Source organism: Zootoca vivipara, chromosome 13 (assembly GCF_963506605.1).
Source record: "Zootoca vivipara chromosome 13, rZooViv1.1, whole genome shotgun sequence".
Lineage (NCBI taxonomy): Eukaryota > Metazoa > Chordata > Lepidosauria > Squamata > Lacertidae > Zootoca > Zootoca vivipara.
The window spans coordinates 14,785,477-14,812,422 of record NC_083288.1 but is presented as its reverse complement, the minus strand read 5'-3'; the positions used below and the strand labels follow the sequence as shown (position 1 = coordinate 14,812,422).

The 26,946-nt window shown below is 44.0% G+C and overlaps 1 protein-coding gene across 2 annotated transcripts in view; it reads left to right on the top strand.

Annotated features, from left to right (window-relative positions):
* Positions 1-12,464: 12,464 nt before the first annotated feature.
* Positions 12,465-26,946, top strand: part of ODAD4 (outer dynein arm docking complex subunit 4) — a 44,711-nt gene continuing 30,229 nt past the window's right edge. The window contains exons 1-9 of one of the 2 annotated variants that reach the window (XM_060281098.1): positions 12,465-12,654; positions 13,243-13,374; positions 13,892-14,045; positions 14,723-14,784; positions 17,444-17,603; positions 20,041-20,265; positions 22,073-22,280; positions 24,372-24,458; positions 25,775-25,971. In XM_060281098.1, coding sequence (XP_060137081.1) covers positions 12,541-12,654; positions 13,243-13,374; positions 13,892-14,045; positions 14,723-14,784; positions 17,444-17,603; positions 20,041-20,265; positions 22,073-22,280; positions 24,372-24,458; positions 25,775-25,971 — 1,339 coding nt within the window. In that variant the 5' untranslated portion in view covers positions 12,465-12,540. The remainder of the gene's footprint in view (positions 12,655-13,242; positions 13,375-13,891; positions 14,046-14,722; positions 14,785-17,443; positions 17,604-20,040; positions 20,266-22,072; positions 22,281-24,371; positions 24,459-25,774; positions 25,972-26,946) is intronic. The other variant, XM_060281097.1, reaches the window with a different exon arrangement.

The window sequence follows — 26,946 nt, the reverse complement described above, 5'->3', positions numbered from 1 at the left end:
CCATTCATTTCCGTTCAGAGGAAACACAATGCAAAAGGAGGAGGGGAATACAATCAGTTATAGATTGTTTGCGGGCTGAAAGCAATGAAAACAGATTGATTTCCGTTCAGGACATGGAATCAATAAACAAGCACTTGCCATTTCCGCCCCATTTCTGTTTTCATCTGAATTCTCTAGCATTCCTACTCAGAAGTAAGTCCTGCTGTATCCAATGAGGCTTAATCCCTAGTAAGGGTTTTTAAACTGCAGCCTTAACTTGGAATTTTAAAAAAGTGTTGCATTGCCAAATCTTAGTCCAACATTCTCTTTTAAACCGTGGCCAGCCAGAAGCCACTGAGAAACTCAGAGAGGGGCGGGGGCTTGGAAATACCTGGAGAAAGCTATTAGGTTATTCACACAGCACACAATTAATATATGGAATTGGCTAATACAAGATGTGGCATTTTAAAAGAAATGCTAGAAAAGGATTAGAAAGATTAACCCAGGAGAGGTCTATCAAGGGCTACGCTACTTGTAACAAATGTTTTGACTATTACACAGGTCACCATCACAGGAGCCAGGCCCCCACAATAAAATTTTTGAGGAGGCCAGGCCCCCAAAATGTTGATGGGCATTCCCATTCAAATAGTGTGTGTGCACTGTGTCATGTGATCCGATTATGCAGGGCGGGGTTTGCCTGGTTCCCACAATATTTTATTCAAGTTGGCAGCTCTGGTCACCATCACAAAACGTTCAGAAGCAAAATATTTGTTGAGAGGTGTGAGAATAAAACAACACCCTACCTGATCATAATTGAGGTATAACAACAACAACAACAACAACAACCCCCACATGTTCCCTAAACACCTAGTTCTTAAAACCGGACCAAAAATATACACCCAAATTAATCATGATGGTAAATATGGACCATTAAGATGACTACATTTACATTGGAGATAAAACGATCCATTAAGATCCAGACCTCCAACTAAGCTCTCTGACACTCAGCCTGTATCAGTTCAAAGGCTCCTCTCTTCCTGTTTAATTGGGCATTCAATTTAAAGGTCTAACAACCTACCATAGTTTTCCGTAGGTTTCCCCCTCTGAGAAAATCATGTAAAAAATGTGGGCTCATCTTATACATGGGTAGCATTGGTGGGACATGGGATTGGTTGCTGCCAGGAGCAGGAGCTTGCCAGTGGTGAAAGGGTGGTTGATTGTTGGCTGCGGCAAGGGCTGCTGCTGCGGCTATTGTGCGGGCGATCGCCAGCTGCTGGCAGCGAGCGGGCAGACGATTGGTGGCTTTGGCAATCGCACGAATCAGGCAGTTTTTATTTGCAATCCTCCCCCAAAAAAGCTCAACAACTCTGGGAAATTTCCCCTCATTTTCTTAAATTTGAGTCCCCCCCAAAAGGAGGTGTCTTATACATGGGTGTGTGTTATACACGGGAAAATACGGTATATATTCTGGTGCTTTGCAAAGACTGCATACATTTCTGTTTCAAACTCTGCTGGGGGCTCTTTTGAGATTGGGCCAATCCCCACCCTTTTTTTGAATTTAGGCAGCCAGCCAGTTTTTCTTATGCAGTTTCCCACACAACATGGAACTTCAGGACTAACCTGGGTCTTCCCGAAGTCATTTCCAGGCAAAATCTTTTATTATTGATAGGATATTTATTAACAAGCATTTTGTACGCAGAAAGCTTTACGTGATAAAACAAATGGGGAAATGGGGTTGAAATTGTAAACACACACAAAAAACGCCTGTTTTCCAACCCTTGAAATCCACACCTTCCAGAAATCATGTTTGGTATTATTAATTGCATAGAAGAGGAAATCGCTCATTTTGATTGCATTACCAAAAACCCAAAATAGATAGAATAAACTGCATGGAAGGATAGGTTTTCCCTTCATAGCAACAGAGCTGGCTCAGTAACTAGGGGTGGAAAAACAGCAACCACAGGTAAGTCACAAGCATCTTTTTTTAAAAAAATATCTTTTTATTAATTTTTCCAATTAAAACCAATTATATCACATTCATTATTTCAAATTATACACATATATATCAATCAAACCGAATGTTATGCCAAATCATCTAAAAAAAATTTTTTTTTGGGTTCCCATGCTTCAAGAAATTGGGGATTCCTCGCAACCGTCCACTGCCGTCTTTTTTCTAAAGTTCAAATCGTCTCTCCGAGTCCATAATAATCCAGATCTTTCCCTTACAGTCACATAGATGTTTTCCTCTTTCAACCGATTATTTCCCAGCTGCTGAGATAAATGTCAAACAAAGTTTCACAAATGTTCTTTCTCCTGTGTGAGTTAATCAGTCCAGCCTCCCCATAAATCTTCTTGGTCTGGAGCGTCCCTATTGCGTCGACTCTCAACACGAAGCAGCGCCATCTTAAAAAAACTCAAATCACTTTCGTTTTCTCTCATAGATTAACAATCTTTATAAAATTTACAGCTTTTCCAGGCAGAAGAACCAGACCTCACACCATGCATAGACTCTTGGTAAATTAATGGATCTCCTTGCCCTATAGCTGAACTTAGCTTCAGGTCGCTGCTCCAATTCAAAGTGCGTCACAACTCATAAATCCTCCGAACGCGTCCAGGCACTCCTCCCATCCAACTAGAGGGGGGCTTTTCTCGTCAGCAACTCCTCATCTTCAAAAAATATGCTCAATAACAACAGTTTATAAAGTTCAACTCACACAGTCTTTTGCTTCTCTTTCACTCCAAACAAGCCAGGACATCACGTCTGGGAAGGTACGAAGTAACTCATATGAAAATAAATAAAAAAGACTCGCTTCCCTTATCGCTCCGTCCCCATCAATCCTTCTTCCAGATGAAATACAGCCTTTAACTCCTCACCCTCAGCAGCATAGATTTCTCGGCAGTAAACAGCGCTTCTGCCCCTCCTTCTGAAGTATGTCCATAGATTTAAGCCTAATTATCTTCTTTAATCATGGAAATCCCCGCCATGCAGATTAGCGTCCGGGAGTTCTGGCCCTCGTAAGTGCTTCAGCCCAAGCTCCCCCCCACTCCATAAACAGTCGGAGTGGGTCTGGGGGCATCGCGGGCCAGCGGCCCCTCTCCGTAACCCCCAGAGAGGTTAGGGGGTTGCCATTTACTCCCCTAGCAACCGCCAAATTCCTCACGAAGGTCAGAGGGATGGAAAACAGGTCCGCCATTCCTGCAGGCGGAAACCGGAACCCAGGTAAGTCACAAGCATCTTGACATTATTAGTGATACACAGGGCAAAACACCTCCCATTCCTGATTCTGATCTGTCCAGCACCTCCAGAATGTCTTTTTGGGACTCATGACACACGCATAAGTTTTGTCATGTCCCACATGGCAACCATTTTGTGTTAGGGAGGCCATTTTGTGACTGGCCTCCACAGCTCTCCCTCAAAATCCAAAACGCGGTCCAGACCTTTTGACAGAGCAGAGGTACCAATTCCATGTGCACAAACCTGATCAAAATTCTGATAACAGTAAACGTTTGCCTAGCCCACAAACCAGGACTGAACCAGGCAAAATGTAATTGGAGCAACTGAGATGTTGCCTAAAATTATCATGTGGCAAGCCCATACACAACATCAGGCAGAGGCAAACTCGGCCCTCCAGATCCTTTGGGACTACAACTCCCATCATCCCTGACCACTGGTCCTGTTAGCTAGGGATGATGGGAGTTGTAGTGCCAAAACCTCTGGAGGGCCAAGTTTGCCTATGCCTGCACTACATCCAAAGAAGAGCTCTCAGTTCTAGATGGCATCTTCGTCAAAGGTCCATGACAGATAAGATACATTGCATGAGTAGGGGAAAGTGGGGCACATTGAGCAAGAGCAAATAAGGCATTTTTACTACACAGTATAAACTTCCAAAAGAGTTTCAAAAAAATCTCAAAGTTCTTAAGAGTCAGCATCATTTCAACTTGTCACTCCATTTGCCTTGGCGAGATCCAAAACTTCAATAGAGGTGTGGCTGTCATGGTTATCTAGAATCAGAAGCACTGGGTGATCTTTGGAACTTCTAAAGTATTTGATGAAATGGTTCATCCATCAAATAAAATTATCAGCTGTCACCCATCCACTGGGATGTGCAGCACCAATGCAGTCTTTTGGACCATTTTTTAATCATATAATATTTGAAATGCACCCTTGGAAATATGAAAAGTGGAGGAATGCTGTTTCCCAATGCATTTATTATACATGCACACATTGTCAAAAGAGTTCCCTGTTCTGCTGATGTCATTCGGCCAACTTGCTTTGCACCTTTCACAGCAATGATTTTTGATGGTTTCTGCACTGTGGTTACATCAGTTTCATCTACATTGTATATATCACCTGCTGAGAAATTACTTCTTTCTAGAATGTGGCGGAGTTCATCAAAGAACTCATTTACGTTAAAACGGTTGAAGCTTGTTGCTCTTGACAAACTTGTTGCCTGTGGAATGCGAAGTGACAGTAAAGCAGAATGACATTTCATAAATCCTTCTGCCCAATCTAAGCCAGCCTTTTCATTTTTCTCCCAAGTTGGTGGCATTTGAATTTTATTCTTACTCCCAAACTGATACGCCAATTGTCTTGCTGCATTTTTTGAAAGTCCATAATGAAGTCGTGAAGCTTGTTGCAAGTACCGGTAATCCACCAGACATATACATTTATTAATTTACACATTTGAAGAATTGTAAACTAACAGAATATAACACAAAAACTAATAAACTATGCTATTTTCCATGGGGTACATTGATCCATACTCAATGTACCCCATTCCCAATTGGATCAATGTGCCCCACATCACCACTTAAGACATAAATCTATTTTAAGCAAAACAGGCTGGCAGCCATGACAAATATTTTAGAACATACTACAGCTATATTAACTATGATCACATAAATGAAAAGATATTTCAGCTACCTTTACAACTTTTAGAGCTACATGGTTGACAATGCATATAAAATTGTTTACTAAAGCTTACCTAATTTAACAAATCTGGATTTTTGTTTAAACTTCTTTGAAAACCCAAACCCATACACAATGACAGTATGTAGCATCACTGTTGTTGTACTGTTGCCATAAACTTTGTATAAAAGCTAAAGTACGGTTTTAAAATGGAAAGGAACAATGTGCCCCGTGGCTCAACGTGCCCCACTTTCCCCTACATGAAGGGTATGTGAGGGCCACTTTGGGTGTGGACTACAAAAGAAGGGTACGGATTGTCCTACTGTCACCAAACATGAATGCTGACGTAGAAAAAAGAGCGAAAGCTTCGCCTATCAGAAATTTTGGTCAACTCAGATGAAATAACCTCTCATGTTATTTGATGAACCCCTGTATCCATGGTCACAGGCTGCTCACATTTCAGTACGACGTATTTTTGGCTATTTTAAACACAACTACCGTAGGGTGTTTTTCTCAGTGAGATCTGCTTATGAAGGACAGCCACATGGGTCATTTGGCTTTTAAAAATAATGTCTAGTTTGATCTCTCAACATGTTACCAACCACCCCATCTTAAAGGTAAAGGGACCCCTGACCATTAGGTCCAGTCGTGACCGACTCTGGGGTTGTGCGCTCATCTCGCATTATTGGCCGAGGGAGCCGGCATATAGCTTCCAGTTCATGCGGCCAGCATGACAAAGCCGCTTCTGGCAAACCAGAGCAGCACATGGAAACGGCATTTACCTTCCCGCTGTAGCTATTTCCCGCTATTTATCTACTTGCATTTTGACGTGCTTTCGAACTGCTAGGTTGGCAGGAGCTGGGACCAAGCAACGGGAGCTCACCCCGTCACAGGGATTCGAACCGCCGACCTTCTGATCAGCAAGCCCTAGGCTCAGTGGTTTAACCACAGCGCCACCCAAATAATTTGAAGAAACTGTTCTGACAGATGAAAGGGAGAATGCTATTTTATGGCAGGAGTGTTTCCTCAATAGATCAGCAGCACGGTTCATGTAAAGAACAGAAAGAGTCAGCTATCTCAAAACAAGTCAATCTAGCTACACACTATTCATAACATTTTGATTAATTGTGTACGTTTAATTGATTGCTGTGAGGTTTGAAAACAGGAATCTTTGGGGGGAAGCCATGACTATTTAAATTCGTATTCTTGTCGACATCTGCCTTTCTGAAGAGACAATGGAGTGAAGTCAAACGGCTGTGTTAGCAGCACCAAGGGGATCCTTGGGCAGTGTGTCTGGAGGTCCTGGGCTGTCCAGGCCACCAGACCCCACTCCTAACCTGTCTGACGTGGTTCAAAGAAAAGCAGAGCAAGAGTTGCCAGGTGGAGGCATACAAGGAGCCATCCAAACATCCACTCCGGATTAGTGTAGGGATTATTCCTTAGCCTTTTCTTCTGAAAAGGCAGCAGAGGTTTAGGATCAGACTTTTCCTTCTCCTAGATGGGCTACCTTCCCAGGTCGATGAGCCCCACCTGCCCCTCACTTCCCTCTGCAGCGCATGCAGAAGCCACCTTCATGACTATTGGACCCACTCTTGGTCTCGTCTGCTCAATCCGCTAGAGCAGGCATCCCCAAACTGCGGCCCTCCAGATGTTTTGGCCTACAACTCCCATGATTCCTAGCTAACAGGACCAGTGGTCAGGGAAGGTGGGAATTGTAGTCCAAAACATCTGGAGGGCCGAAGGTTGGGGATGCCTGCGCTAGAGTCTTTTTCTTGGCATGCAGTCTGAATTTTCAAATAATGTGTCAGGTCCTTAAGGCGGGAAGGATAGGTTGGAAAGTGCATTGCCAGCACCTAGTGTTAAAAAGTAAAATTTTCAGTAGTCAGAAGGAGCAAGCAAACTTTGGTGCTTTGCAAAGCTTGTTTTCTTTCCTCCCCCCAAAAAATGGTAGAAATAAATTAATCCGTCAAAAAAACAACAACCCAAGCATTAAACATTCATACAACCGTTGGCAGAATTTTTGCTTTGCTTTGACGAATAACTCAATTAGCCGTAGTACAAAACACATTGTATTTATTAAGTCCAGAATACTCGTAGATCTGAGTTTAGCTAGCCATATGACAAGCATATTCAGAACTGGGGGGGTGGGGAGGCTGTTTCTGCTACGGAGAAGCATTTATTTTGTTGTTCTTTATACAGCAGGGGTGGCCAACTCTGAAGAGACTGTGATCTACACACAGAGTTAAAAACTGGCAGTGATCTACCCCCCTTTGGGGTGTTCAGGTCAAAGTTGTTAAGCTTTTTTTAGGGAGGAGGAAAGCCTAGTTTTTTAGGGATTCAGGTCAAAGTTGTTGAGCTCTTCTGAAGCGGGAAAGCCCTGTTTTTTTGGGGGGGGGTGAAGGGCTAAAATGTTGAGCATTTTTAGGGGAGCCAAAGTTGTTGAGCTTCTTTGAGGGGAGCCAGTGATCTACCACAGACATCCAGTGATCTACAGTACTGTTAGATCACAATCTACCTGTTGGACATGCCTGTTATACAGTATATAATAAACGAAGGTGCACCTGTGATGTGTGTTATGCCCCTTAATAGCTAATACACACTTCTAAACATTTGAAACTTATTCAGAAAGAAAGAAAGAAAGAAAGAAAGAAAGAAAGAAAGAAAGAAAGAAAGAAAGAAAGCCTCATTAAAAGTATGTGCCATAGTGCTGGGTGGAAGGATCTGCATTTTCCCTCCACAAAAATATCAACATTGGCCAAATGACATTTTCCATATCCACTGTAAGACCACCACACCCTGAATCAGTCATCTGGGAGAAGCAGCGCAGGAAGACATTAATCATTCCAGCAAACTCGCCAATGGCCAATGTAAATTCAGAAACAGTGCTGGATAATGATCCCCATATGTGTGCTTGGGGAAACTGTTAGCGTTTGTCGCCCGGGGAATGAATCTCCCAACAAAAACGTGTGTGTCACGAGAGAACTGTTGGGGCTTTTGTGAGATATTCAATAAAATAATTAAAATACATCTGGGAGCCCACAACACCCATCTGTAGAGGCGGATGCCAGCTGTGTCTGTCTTATTAACTGCTCTGGCTTCGGCTGCTTCTAGTCTCCAGTCGAAATGGTTCATTATGTCCTGTTTTTGCATCAGGTGTGATTGGAGCATTTAATCACCCCACTTACGGTAGGATTGCCTGCCCTCAGGTGGCCTCTTGTTGCCTCTCTGCCTGGGTAATTTTCTTTCATTACCAACTTACATTTTAAAAGTGTGTGGCAACTTTCAGAAGTTTGGAAAACACTAGCGTGGGCGAAATGCTGTCGGTAGATGAAGCACTGCTGGCAAAGCCGCATTTTAGAACACCGCCGATTACAGCTTTCTTAAGCATAAGCCAGTGGTAAATGACGGCTAATTAATGTATGTTCGATTGCTGAAGATAGTAACACGAAATAATAACTTGTGTGTGTTAGTCAGGCATCACAGTGCCACAAACAATTTTTCACATCACCTCGGCTCATAAATTTTGAATGTAATCAGTTCACATGTAACATATGCAGCAATCATAGAGAAATAAAGCAATGTGTGTGTGTTTAAGAATCATGCAAATAGACACCTACTTCTTAACATGTGACAAGTGTATAGCTTCCCTGTAGGTAAAATGTCATGTGTGCAGTGACTGTGAAGACACAATGGCCAAAACGTCTTTCCACACCTCTGAATACACTTGGCTGAAGGCCTCTTCTTGACATTATGTTTATTACACCTTGCATCATTCCAAGCTTCCTTGGTTGATTAAGCTAGGAAACCAGTTCGATCTGTTCTGCAGAAGCTGCAAAAGCAAAATGTTGTCAGAGTCTACTGCTGTCCCCCAACTGGTTTTTCCAGGAGTTTTGAAACTCGTAAGGCACATGGAGCTAAGCTACACAAATGCAATTATTCTCCTGTAGATTCTGAACTCCGGTTAAGTTTTTGTTTGTTTTCTATTTTTTAGCACATTCTATCCCTGACTGCCAATTCACATGGGGGGGGGGGATCAACCAACAAAACCATTCTCTACACCAGGTATCCCTGAAGCAGAAGTGAGGTTCAAACCCATGTCTTTGTAGCCCATCGTAGATCACATGTTGAACCCTTACATTTCATTGAGGCTCTTCTTAAAAAAAAGCCCAACTACTGCTCTTGAAGTACTTTACTACACCTGTTAGAAATGTTTCAGCTAAGAGAAAGCTTTTCAAACCCTGGGGGGAGCTGAGTTGTGACTCACCTTGGGAGGAAGGGTTTTCAAGCCTTTGTTCTTCCTATTCTACTATGTGAACCCTACCAGTACAGAGGTCTAAGCTGGGTGCTCCAAGCTTTGGCCACATGGTTTAAGCAAGCTACCTTTGTGTTTCTAAACAAATAATTTAGAAACATTTACCCAGTGCTTTTTTTTTCTAGAAAAAGAGGTGTTGGTACTCACCATTAAGTTGTTACACATAAGTCCCACACCTTTTAACAACAACAACAAAAAGAGGTGCTGGCACTGCACACTCTTGAGTACCCCCTGATTTACCACTTTGGAACCTAAATTTTACTGCCTACGTTTTCTTACTGCTGTATGGGAAAGCACATGAATCTGACCTTTAAAGAGTTTGTAAGAAAACCATTTTAAACTTACCAGATGTGGGGGCTCTTTCTATGCTAAGGGAAGTGGGGAACTTTGGAAGCAACTTCGAAGGGGATATTTTGAAGGTCTAACAGCCGGTATTTCTATGCTTTGCTTTGCTGTATATTTTTGCTTTGCTGGATTATGGAGAAAGCTAGAGAGTTCCAGAAAAACGTCTACTTCTGCTTCATTGACTATGCAAAAGCCTTTGACTGTGTCGACCACAGCAAACTATGGCAAGTTCTTAAAGAAATGGGAGTGCCTGATCACCTCATCTGTCTCCTGAGAAATCTCTATGTGGGACAAGAAGCTACAGTTAGAACTGGATATGGAACAACGGATTGGTTCAAAATTGGGAAAGGAGTACGACAAGGTTGTATATTGTCTCCCTGCTTATTTAACTTATATGCAGAATTCATCATGCGAAAGGCTGGACTAGATGAATCCCAAGCAGGAATTAAGATTGCCGGAAGAAATATCAACAACCTCAGATATGCAGATGACACAACCTTGATGGCAGAAAGTGAGGAGGAATTAAAGAACCTTTTAATGAGGGTGAAAGAGGAGAGCGCAAAATATGGTCTGAAGCTCAACATCAAAAAAACCAAGATCATGGCCACTGGTCCCATCACCTCCTGGCAAATAGAAGGGGAAGAAATGGAGGTAGTGAGAGATTTTACTTTCTTGGGCTCCTTGATCACTGCAGATGGTGACAGCAGTCACGAAATTAAAAGACGCCTGCTTCTTGGGAGAAAAGCAATGACAAACCTAGACAGCATCTTAAAAAGCAGAGACATCACTTTGCCGACAAAGGTCCGTATAGTTAAAGCTATGGTTTTCCCAGTAGTGATGTATGGAAGTGAGAGCTGGACCATAAAGAAGGCTGATCGCCGAAGAATTGATGCTTTTGAATTATGGTGCTGGAGGAGACTCTTGAGAGTCCCATGGACTGCTAGAAGATCAAACCTATCCATTCTTAAGGAAATCAGCCCTGAGTGCTCCCTGGAAGGACAGATCGTGAAGCTGAGGCTCCAATACTTTGGCCACCTCATGAGAAGAGAAGAATCCTTGGAAAAGACCCTGATGTTGGGAAAGATTGAGGGCACTAGGAGAAGGGGACGACAGAGGACAAGATGGTTGGACAGTGTTCTCGAAGCTACGAACATGAGTTTGACCAAACTACGGGAGGCAGTGGAAGACAGGAGTGCCTGGCGTGCTATGGTCCATGGGGTCACGAAGAGTCGGACACGACTAAACGACTAAACAACAACATATTTTGTGATTTTAAATCTCTGCTGGAGCCCTCTCACCAAAGAGTACTTGTCCCAAACCTGGATCTTTGGCATCCAGTGAAATCTCTTATTATTATACCTAGCATATTTTTCTTTCAACCAAAATATGTACAAAAACCAACAAAATCACCCAGGCATCTCCAGTTTTTGCCTGGCACCTTGATTTGCCAACTTCAGTCATCAATTTCCACGAGTTTGATCTGTTTGTGAATATCCACTAGTTTTCATTCAAAACACATTCATACACGTAAAAACACAATTTGCCCCTGCCTCTCAGCAATGCAGCTCTGCAGACTTAGACCCTGTTCACTCCTTTGGTTTTAAGGGAAAGGCGTCTGGTGGGATTCATCTTGCACAGGGCAATAACATAGCGAGATTTATTTTGTATTATTTGTTTTTACCATCGCTGTGTGTGACCCTTGAGAAAGAGGTTCCTGCCCCGAGGGGCTTGCAATCTTAAATTTGACACAGGGAGGGAACAGGGAACGGTTAAGGTCCATGGTGGATCCTAAGTTCTCCTGTGAGTGTTGATGGATGCAATAATGGAACACTGAATGGTTTAGTTTACCTAAAATATGCAAGGATTTATGATATGCAAAATGAACTATTGAAAGAAAAGACGAGAATTGAGACTCCTTAGGGTAGTTCCATGATCACTGCAGATGGTGACAGCAGTCACGAAATTAAAAGCTGCCTGCTTCTTTGGGAGAAAAGCAATGACAAACCTAGATAGCATCTTAAAAAGCAGAGACATCACCTTGCCGACAAAGGTCCATATAGTTAAAGCTATGTTTTTCCCAGTAGTGATGTATGGAAGTGAGACTGGACCATAAAGAAGGCTGATTGCCAAAGAATTGATGCTTTTGAATTATGGTGCTGGAGGAGACTCTTAAGAGTCCCATGGACTGCAAGAAGATCAAACCTATCCATTCTGAAGGAAATCAGCCCTGAGTGCTCACTGGAAGGACAGATCGTGAAGCTGAGGCTCCAATACTTTGGCCACCTCATGAGAAGAGAAGACTCCCTGGAAAAGACCCTGATGCTGGGAAAGATTGAGGCACAAGGAGAAGGGGACCTCAGAGGACAAGATGGTTGGACAGTGTTCTCTAAGCCACCAACATGAGTTTGACCAAACTGCGGGAGGCAGTGCAAGACAGGAGTGCCTGGCATGCTCTGGTCCATGGGGTCACAAAGAGTCGGACACGACTAAATGACTAAACAACAACAACAGGGTAGTGATAAAGCGGGATATCAAATCCAAACTCTTCTTCTTCAAGGATGTTTAAATGAGTATTCTAAATTGTAAAACAAAATTTAATAAAATTATATACGGTATATATAAAAAAGACTGTCACAGCGGCTGCCTGCTGTGTTCTGTTGGAGAAGATGACGAGGACCCAGGCAAATCACACGTTTAAAAATACTAAGAAAAGACTGCGGTGTGTCCAGGAAACAAGCGAATGGCCGGCGTAGCCAAAGACCAGAGACAGGAAGAGATTGGAATTTTGGTGGCAGCAGCACCAAAAGGAGGCGGGGCACCAGCAAACCAATCAGAAAGCGGTACACTGGAGCTCCTCCCCCCCGGACGGTCCCACGCCTTTCGCTTCTAAACCTTCCGAGCTTCCGTAGAGCTCCCGGAAGTGCCGCGGTTGCTAGGCTGCAGGTTGCTAGGCAGCGGCGTCGCGTCTCACTTGGGCCTTGCCCGACTCCAAGGCATGGGGGACTCGGAGGGCGAGGTTTTGCGGGGGACCTTCCCCAGCCTCATGGCGGAAGGGACGATGCTGAGCCGGCGCGGGGAGCTTGCCAAGGCGCTGACTTGCTACACCTACGTGAGAATTTGCCGTGCAGGATGGGGGTGGGGAGGGGGGTGGGGAGGGAGGGAGGGAGGGGGTGAAGCTGGTTCGTGAACAGGAATGAAGGGAGGAGGGGAGGTTGCCGCTGGGCGCTTGGGGTCGAGCTGATGGTGCGTTTGTCGCATGGCCAGGCATACCTGGGACCCTCAAATACGAGAAGAAGCACCTCCCCCCCACATCCTCCAGATGTGGCCTTTGAGAAGCCAGATGTGTGCTGAGTGTGTGCTTAAGGGCATTAGAAGAGCCTTGCAGGCCAGTTCATTCATTCATTCATTCATAGAATCGTAGAGTTGGGAGGCGACCCCCAAGGGTCCCTGTAGCTCAACCATGACAGGTGGCCATCCAACCTCTTTGCTACTTGTAGAGAAAATTATTACAAGATCCATTGCTAAGAAATGGGGAATGGTGAATGGTGAAGGAACTGTGGCTCGCCAAGTGATCCTTGGCAGGATAAAAGCACACCCCAGTTTTCATCTACGAAATGTTGGGTGGTATATAATGATCTGTTAGCAGCTGTAACTATACTTTTGAGACTAGGCATGGTGTTTTTGTGTGTGTTGCTAGGCCCTGCAACTCCAGCCAGGTGACCGGAACTGCCTTGTTTCCCGTTCAAAATGCTACCTAAGACTTGGAGATACAGAAAATGCCTTGAAGGATGCGGAAGCCTCCCTGGCAGCTGACAAAGGGTTTACCAAGGTAAGTAACCAAAACGTGGAAAGACCTGCACCAACCCAAAGGGTTCCCTTTCAAAATTTATTGTGGAGTATCTGGTTTGATGGTGGAAGGGAGTTATGGTTCTGTCTCCCCTCTTTTCTTAACCCAGGAGGAAAGAAAGGTAACTAATAACTTCCATAAAAGAACCCAACCTTCATGTCATTCTTTTTTCTGCAGCTATCTTTCTAAACCATTTGACAGATTAACCAAGTTAGGAAATTCTGTTGCAAGCAAACCAAGTAGAGATTCAAAGGGACAGTTGGATTGGAAGGGCTTCAAGCAAAGTGAGAATATGTAAATATGAGGATGGGGAAAAGACCCTTCTTCAAGTTGTCTACATCTCAGAAATTATCAGACTGGGATAAGCAAGCTGGTTGGGTGCATTTATTGAGGATAGTATTTTCCATTTACTCGCATGAACAAGTTTACAATGCATAGCTCTCTTATTGTCTATCTGTTGTCTGTATTGCCCCCCCCCCATTTCCCCTCTTTGTTTCAGGGTCTATACCAGAAAGCAGAAGCATTGTACACTATGGGAGATTTTGAATTTGCCTTGGTCTTTTACCATCGAGGCCACAAGATCCGCCCAGAGTTGCCACAATTCAGGCTGGGCATTCAAAAATGCCAGGAGGCAATTGAAAATTCTGTTGGAAGTAAGCCATGTGATTTTTTTATTAGGGGATGGAATCTAATTGACTGCTAGACCAGAGCTTCAACTTGGCTGAGAATGCATGAATAAAAGAGAAACTAACAGCAAAGATAATAGGCTGTCTAAACTAGCTAAGCAGAGTGCAAGGCAGAGCAGAGCAAAGGATCTTAGAGAAGGTATGAAGGTATTTTGCAAAACCAAGGACATATTTGTATCCTTTTAATTTTATTTGAATTGAATTTTGACTATAAAGCAGACAGTAAAATAAGCAATCCAACAGAAAATCCTTTGAGTCTTCAATGTCCAGGTAAAGATTTTATTTTATTTAAGTCTCAACCTCCAACTTCTATTTTAAAAGGCTTGTATGCTACAGCAGTGAAAAAAGCAAATTCATTGTTATTAGGGAAGAGTTAAAAATAAAAGAAGTACCATAGGCTCTTACGGAAAGCTGTGGTTCATCTGCAGTTGGAATATTTAATGGAGTTCTGGTCCAGGCTGTTTCCAGAAAAACGTCAAAGCTGAAAAATATACAGAAAGGGGCAACTAAAATGATCAAGGAGTTCTAGCATCTTCTCTTGCACAGTTTGCATGCTGCTTCCCAAGGGATTGCTTGCTAATGTTTTTGGCAGGTGATTTTCAGAGCCTTCCTGACCTCTTGGCTGGTGCTTTCTCTGTTTGTAGGCCCTTCTTCTGTGAAACTGGAGAACAGACCAGACCTCTTCTTTCTGAGTCGCCAGGCAGAGGTATGGTCTCACCAACTTTTCCCAAAGTGGGTCTCTGATGTTGGATTTTTTGAATAGTCAAGTTACTTTAGAGCCGGTCTAATGTAAATACTGTCTGTTTAAGAGAAACAGGTGCCGGTGTTTCTGTTAATTGCTCTCAGGCGCGGGCTCTGCTTCTTGTATATAAGGCTCTGCCAGAAAGCCTTCTGTATCTCTTAGTTTCATGCATGTCAAACCTGCGGCCCTCCAGATGTTTTGGACTACAATTCCCATCTTCCCCAACCACTGGTCCTGCTAGCTAGGGATCATGGGAGTTGTAGGCCAAAACATCTGGAGGGCCGCAGGTTTGACATGCCTGGTTGATTCAATGCGTAGTAGATCACTCTCTCAGTTGTTCTCAGTTTAAGAGATTCCTTAGTTGAATCTTAGTATGAGAGTTGCTTAGTTATAATGCTAGTTTGCTGTTAATTCTTGGGTAGTTTTAATGGGAGTTTTGTGGGAGTTTTGGAAAGTGGGTAGATAACATTGCTAAGAGAGAAAGCATTTATCTTTAGTTTAAAGTCTCTTTAGAGTCAGTTTGTTTTTCAGTTAAAGAAACCCAACCGTTTGTATTTTCATCTGCATACTTTTGCAAGTGTGCAGCTAGTAAGGGGTTTCATATAAGGGAGATAATTCCCTACGCTCTTGGTGGTGTTTTCTAAGCCAGGTCAACTTCTGACTGCGTATACTCTGCGTGAAGCGTACTTTAAAGGGCCGCTGTAAAACTGGGATATATGATTTAGGTTAAGCAGGTTTCAATACTCAGTTTTCTCCAATATTATTCTTATCATATATTCCAATATCTGATCCCTTCATTAGGAGGGAATAGAAGATATGGTAAGGAGTTCAAGGCCCAGATACAGGTTGTTGCGGGGTGGGCACAGGGAGGATGTTTGAGTCTGCAGCTATTTGGTCTTTCTCTTGCATCACAATAACATGGTTCACACATAATGCTAAACTTTGGCATGAACAAGTGCGGGTTCCCAGATGGAGAATCTTGACTGCAGTGTTCTTGTTGATCCTGCCACACTACCCAGGGCTAAGCCATGGTCGGGCTTAATGTTACAACTGAATCTGGGCTTGTCGTTTGTCTCCCCCCACAATTACAGTTTGGTTGCAGGTCATAATTTGTCTGGCACAAGACAAACCATAAGCCCTGCTTTGGATATAATACTAAACAAAACTATGGCTTAGTCTTGGGTAGCGTGGCAATAGCAGGACGGGGGGAGAAGTATTGCAGCCATGATCTTTGTTTCAGGAACCCACTCATTTACACAAAGCCGATGTTTGGTCTGGCGTTAAATGCAAACTAGGCCAATTTATGAAAGAAGTGGTGGCAACTAAAATAAAATTCATCTCCCCCACCCCCAATAGTAAATATCCTTGCTCCTCCCAGATTAAGTGCTGCTCCCATTCCATCCTGTTTGCACCCAGTTTGCAGTATTTTTATTGTAGTTCAATTAAAATATGAAGGCAATGGGGTTAGAAACAGTTGCCTCTCTGCTAGGTAACATTGATTATTTCCCTGCCCCAGCCCCAGTTTTTGAAACTCAGATGTATCTATTTTTACTACTAAAAAAGCACGTTGGCACTTTCTTCCTACTGCTCACAAGGACTGTGCCAGCTTTTTTTTAGTGGGATATGGTCTTGCTTAAACAAGCCCTGAGAGTGAAATTCTGAAGTTTCAAATGGACACGAACGAAGTAAACATTCGTTGCAACTCCATTTTACCTTCTGCTGAAATTGTATTTTTAGTATGCTGTATGGATTTACTCACCATGAAAGGGGGAAATTTTAATGAATGGTTTGGAATACGCACAATATTTTGAAAGAAACAGATAGTTGTGGTAGCAAGAGGCGGTTGTCAGGTTGACAGAGCAGAGGGCTATAAGCTGTGCTTTTTTCCTGGGGGAACGCATACCCCTAAACATTTTGTGAATTTAAGTTTGGTCTCATTGAGGGGCAGTATTTCAATATGAGTAGGAAAATGAGAGTACCCCTAAACATTTTTTTTAGAAAAAAAGCACTGGCTATAAGAATAGTAATAACATAGAAGTTCTTCTTTGGCTACATACTGTTCTAAGCATTTGTTTAATTGACTTTCGGTCAGTGTTGCCTACAATGCTTAGTGTTTACCCGAGCCCTTAGCATTTAGCACTTTTCATTACAGTATTTCAGTTCAACCCTCCATGGTAGTACAGTATTATCTCCCTAGTACAGATGGTGAGCTAAAAGCAACTTGCTTATGATCACCTGATGCGTTCATGGAATGAAGCATGAACTGGGGAACTTCCATGCTCATAATCCATGCTCAACCACAATTCTACTTAGAGATTTGTGTAGGTTTTTGTGTTCTTATCACGTTGCCTGAAACACTTCATGTTTCCCCCTCCACAATAAGGATTGGGAACCTCCGCTCACCCCTCCATCAATCTGAAATAATCAGGATTCCAAATGCTGTGCTTTTATCTACACAGTTGCTTTTATCCTGTTATCGTACATCCCCACAGCCTCGCCTATAGTCCAAGTTGCTCCCTTTCTACCTGCCGTGCTGCTTTTCTTCCCACAAGAAGTACTGCAGAGAAAACGAAAAGTCTTTCCCCTTGCAAAATTTATTTTTTTTACACTTTTTATGTGGCAGAGTAAAAGAGCAAAACAGAAGCTTCAGGTCAAATTTCCTAAGAAGGATGCAAAGTACCTAGGCAGACAGGAGCCTGTGAGGAATGAGAAAACCGAACGGCAGCTGCTGGGGGAGCTCTACGTTGACAAGGCTTTTCTGGAGAAATTGCTCAAGGATGAAGGTTTCTGTTTACTTTGTTTGGCTAATGCTGGGCTTGGGAGTTTTAGGGCTGTACATGTCATCAGGCAGTCTAGCAATTACAACCCCCCTGTGAGGCTGACTGGGTATTTGCAGGAATGCAAGGTTTCTTAGGGATTTCCCAGAACAGTGATTTTCAAAATAAAAAAATTCCTTCAGCAGCACCTTAAAGACCAACTAAGTTTTTATTTTGGTATGAGCTTTCGTGTGCATGCACACTTCTTCAGATACACTGGAAACAGAAGTGTCAGACCCTTATATATATATATATATATATATATATATATATATATATATATATATATATATATACACACACACAGAGGGTGGTGGGGGTGGGTGGGAATGGGAGATGGCAGAGACAGAGAAACCAGGACATTCTATACAAGATCTCAAAGCAGCTGTTTTATTACAGAGAAATTTCAGGAACAGACTGGAAAGAGAAGCTGCTGAATTGGAACTCATTACCAAGCTTAAAACCATGGAGCCACCTGGGATGAATAGAGACATCGGATTCTTATCTCATTATGCATGATCAAGCTTTCTTTAGCGCCTCAGCCCTTGCCTCCCCCCCCCCAGGACTAATTGCAGCCATCAGCAGGCGTTAACAGCCATCCACAGGTTTACCACTCCCATCAGCCCATCTCCCATTCCCACCCACCCCCACCAAAAGCTCATACCCCACACGAAAGCTCATACCAAAATAAAAACTTAGTTGGTCTTTAAGGTGCTACTGAAGGAATTTTTTTATTTTGCTTCGACTCAGACCAACACGGCTACCTACCTGTAACTAGTGATTTTCAATCTCTTGTTTCTGGGCTCTTCGATAAAAAAAAGACCAACAGACTTCCTCAAAAGATGGCTTGTTCACTGTATTGGTCTTCCCCTGCAATATGAAACCTTAGGAATGTATTATCAGTAGGAGACATGTTTGGTTCAAGAGGGATGTTGGTGGAGCTCACAAGGCTTAGCCAGTGCCTCATGTCAGCTGTGTGAATACCCTTGAACAGGGGTAGCCAACGTGGTGCCCTTTAGATGCTATTGGACACCAACTCCCATCAGCCCCATCCTTCATGACCAGTGGTCAGGGATGATGGGAGTTGTAGTCCAACAACACCTGGAGGGCACCGCATTGCTTACCCCTGCCCTAGAACAGTGTTTCCCAACCTTGTGCCTCCAGCTGTTTTCGGACTACAATTCCCATCATTCCTGACCACTGGTCTTGCTAGCTAGGAATGATGGGAGTTGTAGTCCCAAAACATCTGGAGGCACAAGGTTGGGAAACACTGCCCTAGAACGTGTCCCCAAATCTTCAACAACGCACAGAGTTTCCTAATAAATGAAGATTATTGAAAATAAACCACCATGTTAAGGGTTGTGAGCAGCATCTGCCTCACAGGTTGTATTGGTTTTAATTGTCACCCGTGCTGAATTGTGTTTTATTGTTTTATGTCGTTTTGATATTTCTTTATTATAGTACAGTTGTACCTTGGAAGTCAAACGGAATCCATTCCAGAAGTCCGTTCAACTTCCAAAATGTTTGGAAAGCATAGCATGGCTTCCGATTGGCTGCAGGAAGCTCCTGCAGCCAATCAGAAGCCGTGGAAGCTGTGCTGGGTGTTCGGCTTCCAAAAATCATTCAAAAACCGGAACACTCACTTCTGGGTTTCGATAGTTCAGGAGCCGATTTGTTCAGGAGCCAAGGCGTTTGAGATCCAAGATACTACTGTACTGGTTTCTGCTTTCAGAGCTTTCTGGCTGAAGAGTGGCAGGCAAATTCCGAAACCAAAATAAAAACAGTGCTACTATTCGCTATTTACCTAGCCCTTTAGCAGCATCCAATTACAAGTCATAAACATTACTTCATTACTGAAAATATGGTTGCATGCCTCCCCAACCTCTGAGCGGTGCGAGATTCCAGGAGTTCCAGGCACTTGCCCAGGTCTGTGTTTCCTTTTAGAAATGAGGCACAACGGAAACTGTGGTGTCTTTAGGATATATGGCTTGTTTACCCATATATACAACCTGAGCCTGCTATGGAGGGGTCCGCAGCATCATCACCCCAAAAGGGTCTTGCTTCTCCCATGGCCAAGGGCTTGGATTCAAGCAGAAATCAGCCGTGGCTTTTTTCTCTGCTTTTTCAACCTGCATCTTTTCCCTCTAGGTCACATGACAGCAAACTATGCCCTTAAAAAAACCAACTTGGGTTATACGGATTAGACATCTGGTACCCACATACTCATAACAATATGAAGTCCACACAAAGTGGGGGAACGCCTATGTGTTCCAGCAAAGAGAGGATGTGTCTATAAAGAGGCATCTTCCCTAAGCCAGCCAAATATATATAAATAATGTAAACTCTCCCATATCTGTCTGTCTGTCTGTCTGTCTGTCTTTCTCTGCCTATGGTCTCCCTGCAGACTTGACCAGAAGCACCACAAAGCAAGGGGTGACTGTTGGACGCCTGATCCAGGAAGGGCTTTCCTACCTCGATACCCGCACAGATTTCTGGCAGCAGCAGAAACCTATCTACGCCAGGATCAGAGACCGCAAGCTCATGCTTAAGAGATGGACCAGAGATCAAAAGCGGAAGCCATCCGAGGTGGCCAGATACATCTTAAAGAGCATGGAGGACATTGATATGTGTAGGTAGCTCAACTGAAAATGTGCTGGATGCTTTTTTTTTTTTAAAGCATTGGGTTACATTTATGCACAATGAAACAAAAAGAAGGGGGGGAAGGCCCCATGCATGGTTTCTTCGTTAAATATACCCACAAAGTTAGAAAACGTGAGGGAGCACCTGTAAATAAGAAAACATTATTATTATTATTATTATTATTATTACAGTGGTACCTCGCTAGACGAATGCCCTGCTAGACTAATTTTTCGCGAGGCGAATGGGTTTTGCGATCAGAGGTTGCCTCGCAAGACGAATTCGTTTTGTGAAAAATTCGTCTAGCGAATCGTGGTTTCCCATAGGAATGCATTGAAATTCAATTAATGCGTTCCTATGAGCAAAATAAAAAAATTCAATGCATTCCTATGGGATTCGCTAGACGAATTTTTCACAAAACGAATTGACTCACAGAACGAATTAAATTCGTCTTGCGAGGCACCACTGTATTACTGTCACCATTACTATTATTATTGCATTTCTTTCTTTCCCTATTTATTTATTTAGACAAAGCAATAAGAATAAATAAGAATAAAAATGTGCACCCCACCACCGAGACCATTCCATTGTAACTGTCCAGCCTCCCAAAATTTCAACACCTCTTGCGATGGTTTGATCCCTTTCCGTTTTAACAGTCCCATGGTGAAAGTAGTACAGTTGATCAGAAGATTGACCAGAAGACCTGTACTCCGGATATTAAGCAGGTTTTGCAACAGCTTCATCAGTCCATAATACTATACATTCAACTTGATATACCAATATATATACCAAGTATGTATACTTGCTGTGCCTGTGATGATCTTATATTCTTGGTATATCATGTTGAGTGTATAGTATTATGGACTGATGAAGCTGTACTACTTTCGCCGTGGGACGGTGAGGAGGTGTCCGTCAGGCAGGATGTTCTGAGCATGAAAAATGTACTTTTCAAAACTCACTCATTGCACAAATATATATCGGCTTCAGAATTTCACCTGACTCCTGTATTAACTGAGCTTAGACCCTGGAGGTGTAAAAAGTAGGGTGTTATGTATTTGAATTCTTGCTAAAAGACCAAACCTGTTAGCCGATTATCTGGATGTTGCCTCTCTCTCTTATTCTATAGGGACCCAATGAAATATAGAACAAAATGGACTCAGGTTGGTCTATGATAGTCAGGTCACTTTCATAGCTTGAAGGAAAAGTTGCCTTTTCTTTCTGAACTTCTGCCAGGGATTATGAGGAGCAAGCCCCCAAATCCATTTCAGAAGCCACCAGAGTTTCTGCTTGCATTTGCAGCAACTGTTTCCCTCTATGATCAACGGTAGATTACATAAACATTTTGTAAACGTATCTCCAGGTAAAATGGACTCAGGTGTCGAGAATGGGAAAGACCTGTACCTGAATCATTGCCAGTCAGAATTGACCAATAAGAGAGACCAATGATCTGAACTCCTTACATTGAACTGTAGACAAATCACAAGAAAGAATTGTCTTGCTGGATCAGGCTAAAGGTCCTCCTTGATTGGCATTCTGTTTTCAGTAGTGACCTAACAGATGGTAGGAGCTGATGTGAGTGCTAGCAAACAAGATGGATAGTGAAAATAAGTAATGTGAGGTGCCATTTTGGAGGGGGAGGGTGTCCAAATTTGGGATATCCTAATGAATTGGGGGTAGTTAACATGCATCATATGAGCGCACACTTTCTTCTTCTTCTTCTTCTTCTTCTTCTTCTTCTTCTTCTTCTTCTTCTTCTTCTTCTTCTTCTTCTTCTTCTTCTTCTTCCCTTCCCCGTCAAGTGTTGACTAGCGGCAGCCCCGAAAGAAGCTGCCAGAAAGCTGAGCAAGTGCTGAAAAAGATCCAAGGCTGGTCTGACGAAGAGATCCCCAACAGGAGCGAACTGGTTGGAAACCTCTACAGCTGCATTGGGAATGCCCAGATTGAGATGGGGAACATGGCAGCAGCTTTGCAGAGCCACCAGGTGGATCTGGACATTGCGAAAGAAAAGTAAGGAAGGGCAGCCTACTCTTTTTGAGGCTGCTTGAGTGCCCGTTCCATGCTGCCATCATTTAGCCATAGCTGTGTACTCTTTATTTCAGGACAGGAGTTCGGAATGTGTTGAATTGTTCAAATCTCAGGTTCTACTGGGGAAAAAGAGGGGTAGGGGGAACACTTAGGGTTTCTAGCCCTTATGGTTGTGTAAAAAATGTATGCAGGCAGTGCCTGGTGATATCTTCTGAGCTGGAGATGACAGAATTGGGCCTACCTGTTGGCAGAAGAGGCTCCGGTACTCTGTACAGCTTCCCCAATCCAACAGAGTTAGACAATCTAGCCCAGGCATCCCCAAACTTCGGCCCTCCAGATGTTTTGGACTACAATTCCCATCATCCCTGACCACTAGTCCTGTTAGCTAGGGATCATGGGAGTTGTAGGCCAAAACATCTGGAGGGCCGCAGTTTGGGGATGCCTGATCTAGCCTGACAAGCTCTCCCATTCTCTTCTCTCCCCTCTCCTATTCCTTGCTCCAAATGCCTGTGTCTTTGAATACCTTGCTTTCAGGAGCAGGATGAATAGATACTGGCAGATTTGTGTTTTACTTAGAAGGACACACGCTTACCAGCATTTCGAACGCGAGTTTAGTATTGCAAGATTCAGGCAGGTAGCCGTGTTGGTCTGACACAGTCAAAATTTATTTTAAAAAATTTAAAAATTGTCCAGGAGCACCTTAGAGACCAACTAAGTTTGTTCTTGGTATAAGCTTTCATGTGCATGCTAGGTTATTTGTCCAGCTCAGGGCTTACATCAGAAGGCCATGAAGCAGGAGTTAGTTGCAATGTCAGCCAGGGCTTCCTAGTAGCTGAGCCCATAGACTGGGTGCTTGGAATAAGAGGCAGATAGAGGAGAGAGTGTGGAGATGGGGATGGGGAGGAAAACTAGCCACAGGAACAAGTGTATTTCTAGTTCACCCAGGGCATGGTCTCAAGTCAATCAGGTCTGTGTGTCTTCAGTAGGAGACCTCCTGGGAACCATATGTATGTATGCTGTCTAGAACAGGCATCTCCAAACTGCGGCCCTCCAGATGTTTTGGCCTACAACTCCCATGATCCCTAGCTAACAAGACCAGTGGTCGGGGAAGATGGGAATTGTAGTCCAAAACATCTGGAGGGCCGAAGTTTGGGGATGCCTGTTCTAGAAGGAAAGCTAGGATACGGAATACCCATACTGTCAGTTAGCATTACGTTGCCTTAACTTGCCTTCTTCTGACCCATGAGTACCAGTCTTTCCAGAATTGCAAGCACTAGGGTTCTAGTTTGTAATCATCATCATTATCTCTGGGTGAGCCATGAAAGCTACTCATAGAATGATTGCGCTCTCTAGCGGCTAAAATGTTTAGGGCAAGCCATTGAAATCAAAGTCAAATCACTATTCCTTGCCATATTGCTCTCCCAGAATGTGAGTATCCAAATCCACAGTGATATCCTCCCCCAGGGAAGGTGGTGCTCCAAACAAGGTACAAATCTGTTCCAGAATCCCTGACCTACTGCAAATAAATAACATTTTAAAATCGGCCTCTTACTTTCCTCCTTATACACTTGTTTCCCTGCTTTCTTAGTTGCTTTCTTTCATTTCTTCCTAGTTCAGCACTTTAGAGTAGAATCCAGCGGATATCTGCTGTGTCTTAATGTCCCTCCATTTCATACCTTGTTCCTTTGTTGTCTACGTCTCTGGACGAATTCACGATTGGAATGGCTTTATCGCACCCCAGAAAAGCATCGTTGCATTTTAAAGATGGCTCTGCAGCACAGTTTTTGGGCAGATTCCCCCATGCCTATATTTTAGATTGAAAGCGGCTTGTGGGCATGGATCTCCCAGCTTCTTCATTATCCTCTTTAAACTCACACACACAGAGCTTTCTTTTGGTCCATAGACCTAAAATTCTTTCAACTGCTACAAGCAGCTGATGATGAACTATAAATCAATACATACAGCTGGAGCAACGTACAGGGGCTGGAGAAGGAGGGCAGGTCAGAAAACTCTCGGGAGATTTTGAAGTAGCAACCCAGCTTTCAGGTCACTCATTTTTGCTTCTTCTTGCAGCAACCTGACCGATGCCATCTCCAGAGCCCTTGACAATATTGGCAGAGTGCATGCCCGCATGGGCAACTTCCAGAACGCCATTGACACGTAGGTGGAACCCAAAGACAAACAGTCAGGTCTCCATGCCTCTTGCATATATGTAAGGATGGTCTCCCAATACAACCCACCTGCCTTACCTTCATTCTGTAAACTGGAACGGCTTTTACTCCCATGGTTTCCTTTCAAGGGATTCTTGGAGTTGTACTATTTGGAGAGGATGAAGGACCCTCAACAGCGGGTGGTCAGCTGCCCCACAAATGTGCCGCTCCTAAATCTTTTGAAAGAAGCAATGGCATACTTGACACACACACACATCTTGGCACACAGGGATGATTTCCTCCCATACTTCTGCTCCATGAGGATGAAAGGATGAGAGTTTTTGGGGTTGGACCATCTAGATTCTACAGAATGTCATTGACTAGGGAATGGATTTCCCAAGGGGTGAGGGGCGTTGAAAACTGTGAAGGTCAGGCAGGTACAAAGAATAGAAGGGTACAAATAGAGATGCCATTAGTTGCCATCTCTCCCCGCCCCTCATCCCACCAAGTGCCCTTTGTCTCCATCCCTGGCCTGCTGGGTACCAATTCTTAACTTGGGGGTGGGGAATCTGTGGCTCTGCAGATGTTGCTGGTGTATAACTTCCATCATACCTGAGCCTCAGGGGCCCTGGCAACCCTAAGTAGCGTCTGTAAGGGAATGGAAAGTAGGGGCCAAGATCCTGTGGAGGGCTGAGTGCACTCTTAATAGCATACCTGAAGGAGAGTCTCCACCCCCATTGTTCAGCCCGGACACTGAGATCCAGCTCCAAGGGCCTTCTGGCAGTTCCCTTATTGTAATAAGTGAGGTTACTGGGAAGCAGGCAGAGGGCAGGGCCAGCCCTACGGCCAGGCTGGGTGGCGCAGGGCACCACGGTGCCAGCCCGCCAGGGGGGCGCCGCGAGCTGCGCCCACCCTCTGGCCGGCCGGTCCGCCGCGCAGCTGCGCCCACGGCAACCGCGCTGCGCCCGCCCGCCCATTGCGCTGGGAAATGGGGGGTGGGGAGCCAGAGGGATCCGGCGCACCACGGCGCCAGGGGCGCTTAAGACGGCCCTGGCAGAGGGCCTTCTCAGTGGTGGCGCCCACCCTGTGGAATGCCCTCTCAGTTGTCAAGGAAATAACTATCTGACTTTTAGCAGACATCCCTTGTATAGGGAAGTTTTTAATGTTTGATGCCTTACTGTGTTTTACTTTGTTGGAAGCCACCCAGAATAGCTGGGGTAACCCAAATAGGGAAGAAGCCCTGGTCTTGAAAGAGCCAGGAAAGTTACTCTTCAGGCCTGAATTATTTCTGCAGTTAGTTGCAAAATTCTGTTTTATTTTGAAAAGCTGGGAAGAAAAGATTCCACTTGTGAAGAGCAACCTGGAGAAGACTTGGCTGTTCCATGAAATGGGCAGATGCTACCTTGAGCTCAACAAAGCGGCGGAGGCTCGGGACTATGGCGAAAGGTCCTTGCAGTGTGCAGAGGAAGAAGGAGACATTGAGTGGCAGCTCAACGGCGGTGTATTGGTGGCACAAGCACAAGGTGAACTGCTTTGCACAAACCTAAAAAGTTTTATTCACTAGCAGGGTCTGTGTGAGCTCCACAAGGCTCTAGGGTTGCTTCCCCCCCCAAAAAAGGAGCAGGCTGGGCTAGGCAATTGTCTGGAGTGCGGAGGCTGTTTTCCTGAAAGAGAGAGCACATTGGGAGATGACGAGAGACAGCTTAGCATCTTGTCAGCTTTTTAAAAAATTAAATCTGCATTTAAAGGGACACAATCTCTTATGGATTTCTGTTTGCTGCCTAGAGCAGGCACCCCCAAACTTCGGCCCTCCAGATGTTTTGGACTACAATTCCCATCTTCCTCGACCACTGGTCCTGTTAGCTAGGGATCATGGGAGTTGTAGGCCAAAACATCTGGAGGGCTGCAGTTTTGGGATGCCTGGCCTAGAGCATAGACACTTGTTCAAGAGGAAGTGGTTGGCAGCGGGGGGCGGGGCGGAGTAACATATTAAAAATAGAAATGAATAAAGTATATTCTAGTCTGTTCTGTTACACTCCTCAGGACACCAGTGTTTGGATATGTTGTGCAAAATTGTTTTCATTTGACATGGGCAGCAAATAATTTGGTGGGTCCCGAGTACAGAATTAGGTTTCTCACTCAGACCTTGACATGCTGATGGGGGGGAAAGTTGAATGCTTTGTGCCTCAAACCAAATGGAGCTTTGGACAAGGGCATGCAATTGCTGGGGTGAATGAGCGAAATCAAACAAAAACATTGTGTTGAATACTGTAATGAGAATTATGCAAATGTCCATCCCCTGCTTCCGAGTTAAAAATAAAAATCCTTAATTTTTTTTTTTTTTAGTTTTGCTAATTTCTGCCCGGACACTGCTTCTGACAGCAGTATTCTGGGTATGTCTGGAAAATTCCGGACGTATGGCAACCCTATTGTATGGAATATTCAGTCTAGGATTAAAACGCTGGTTTTATTTTGTTGAAGGAAACTCGTGGTTGGAC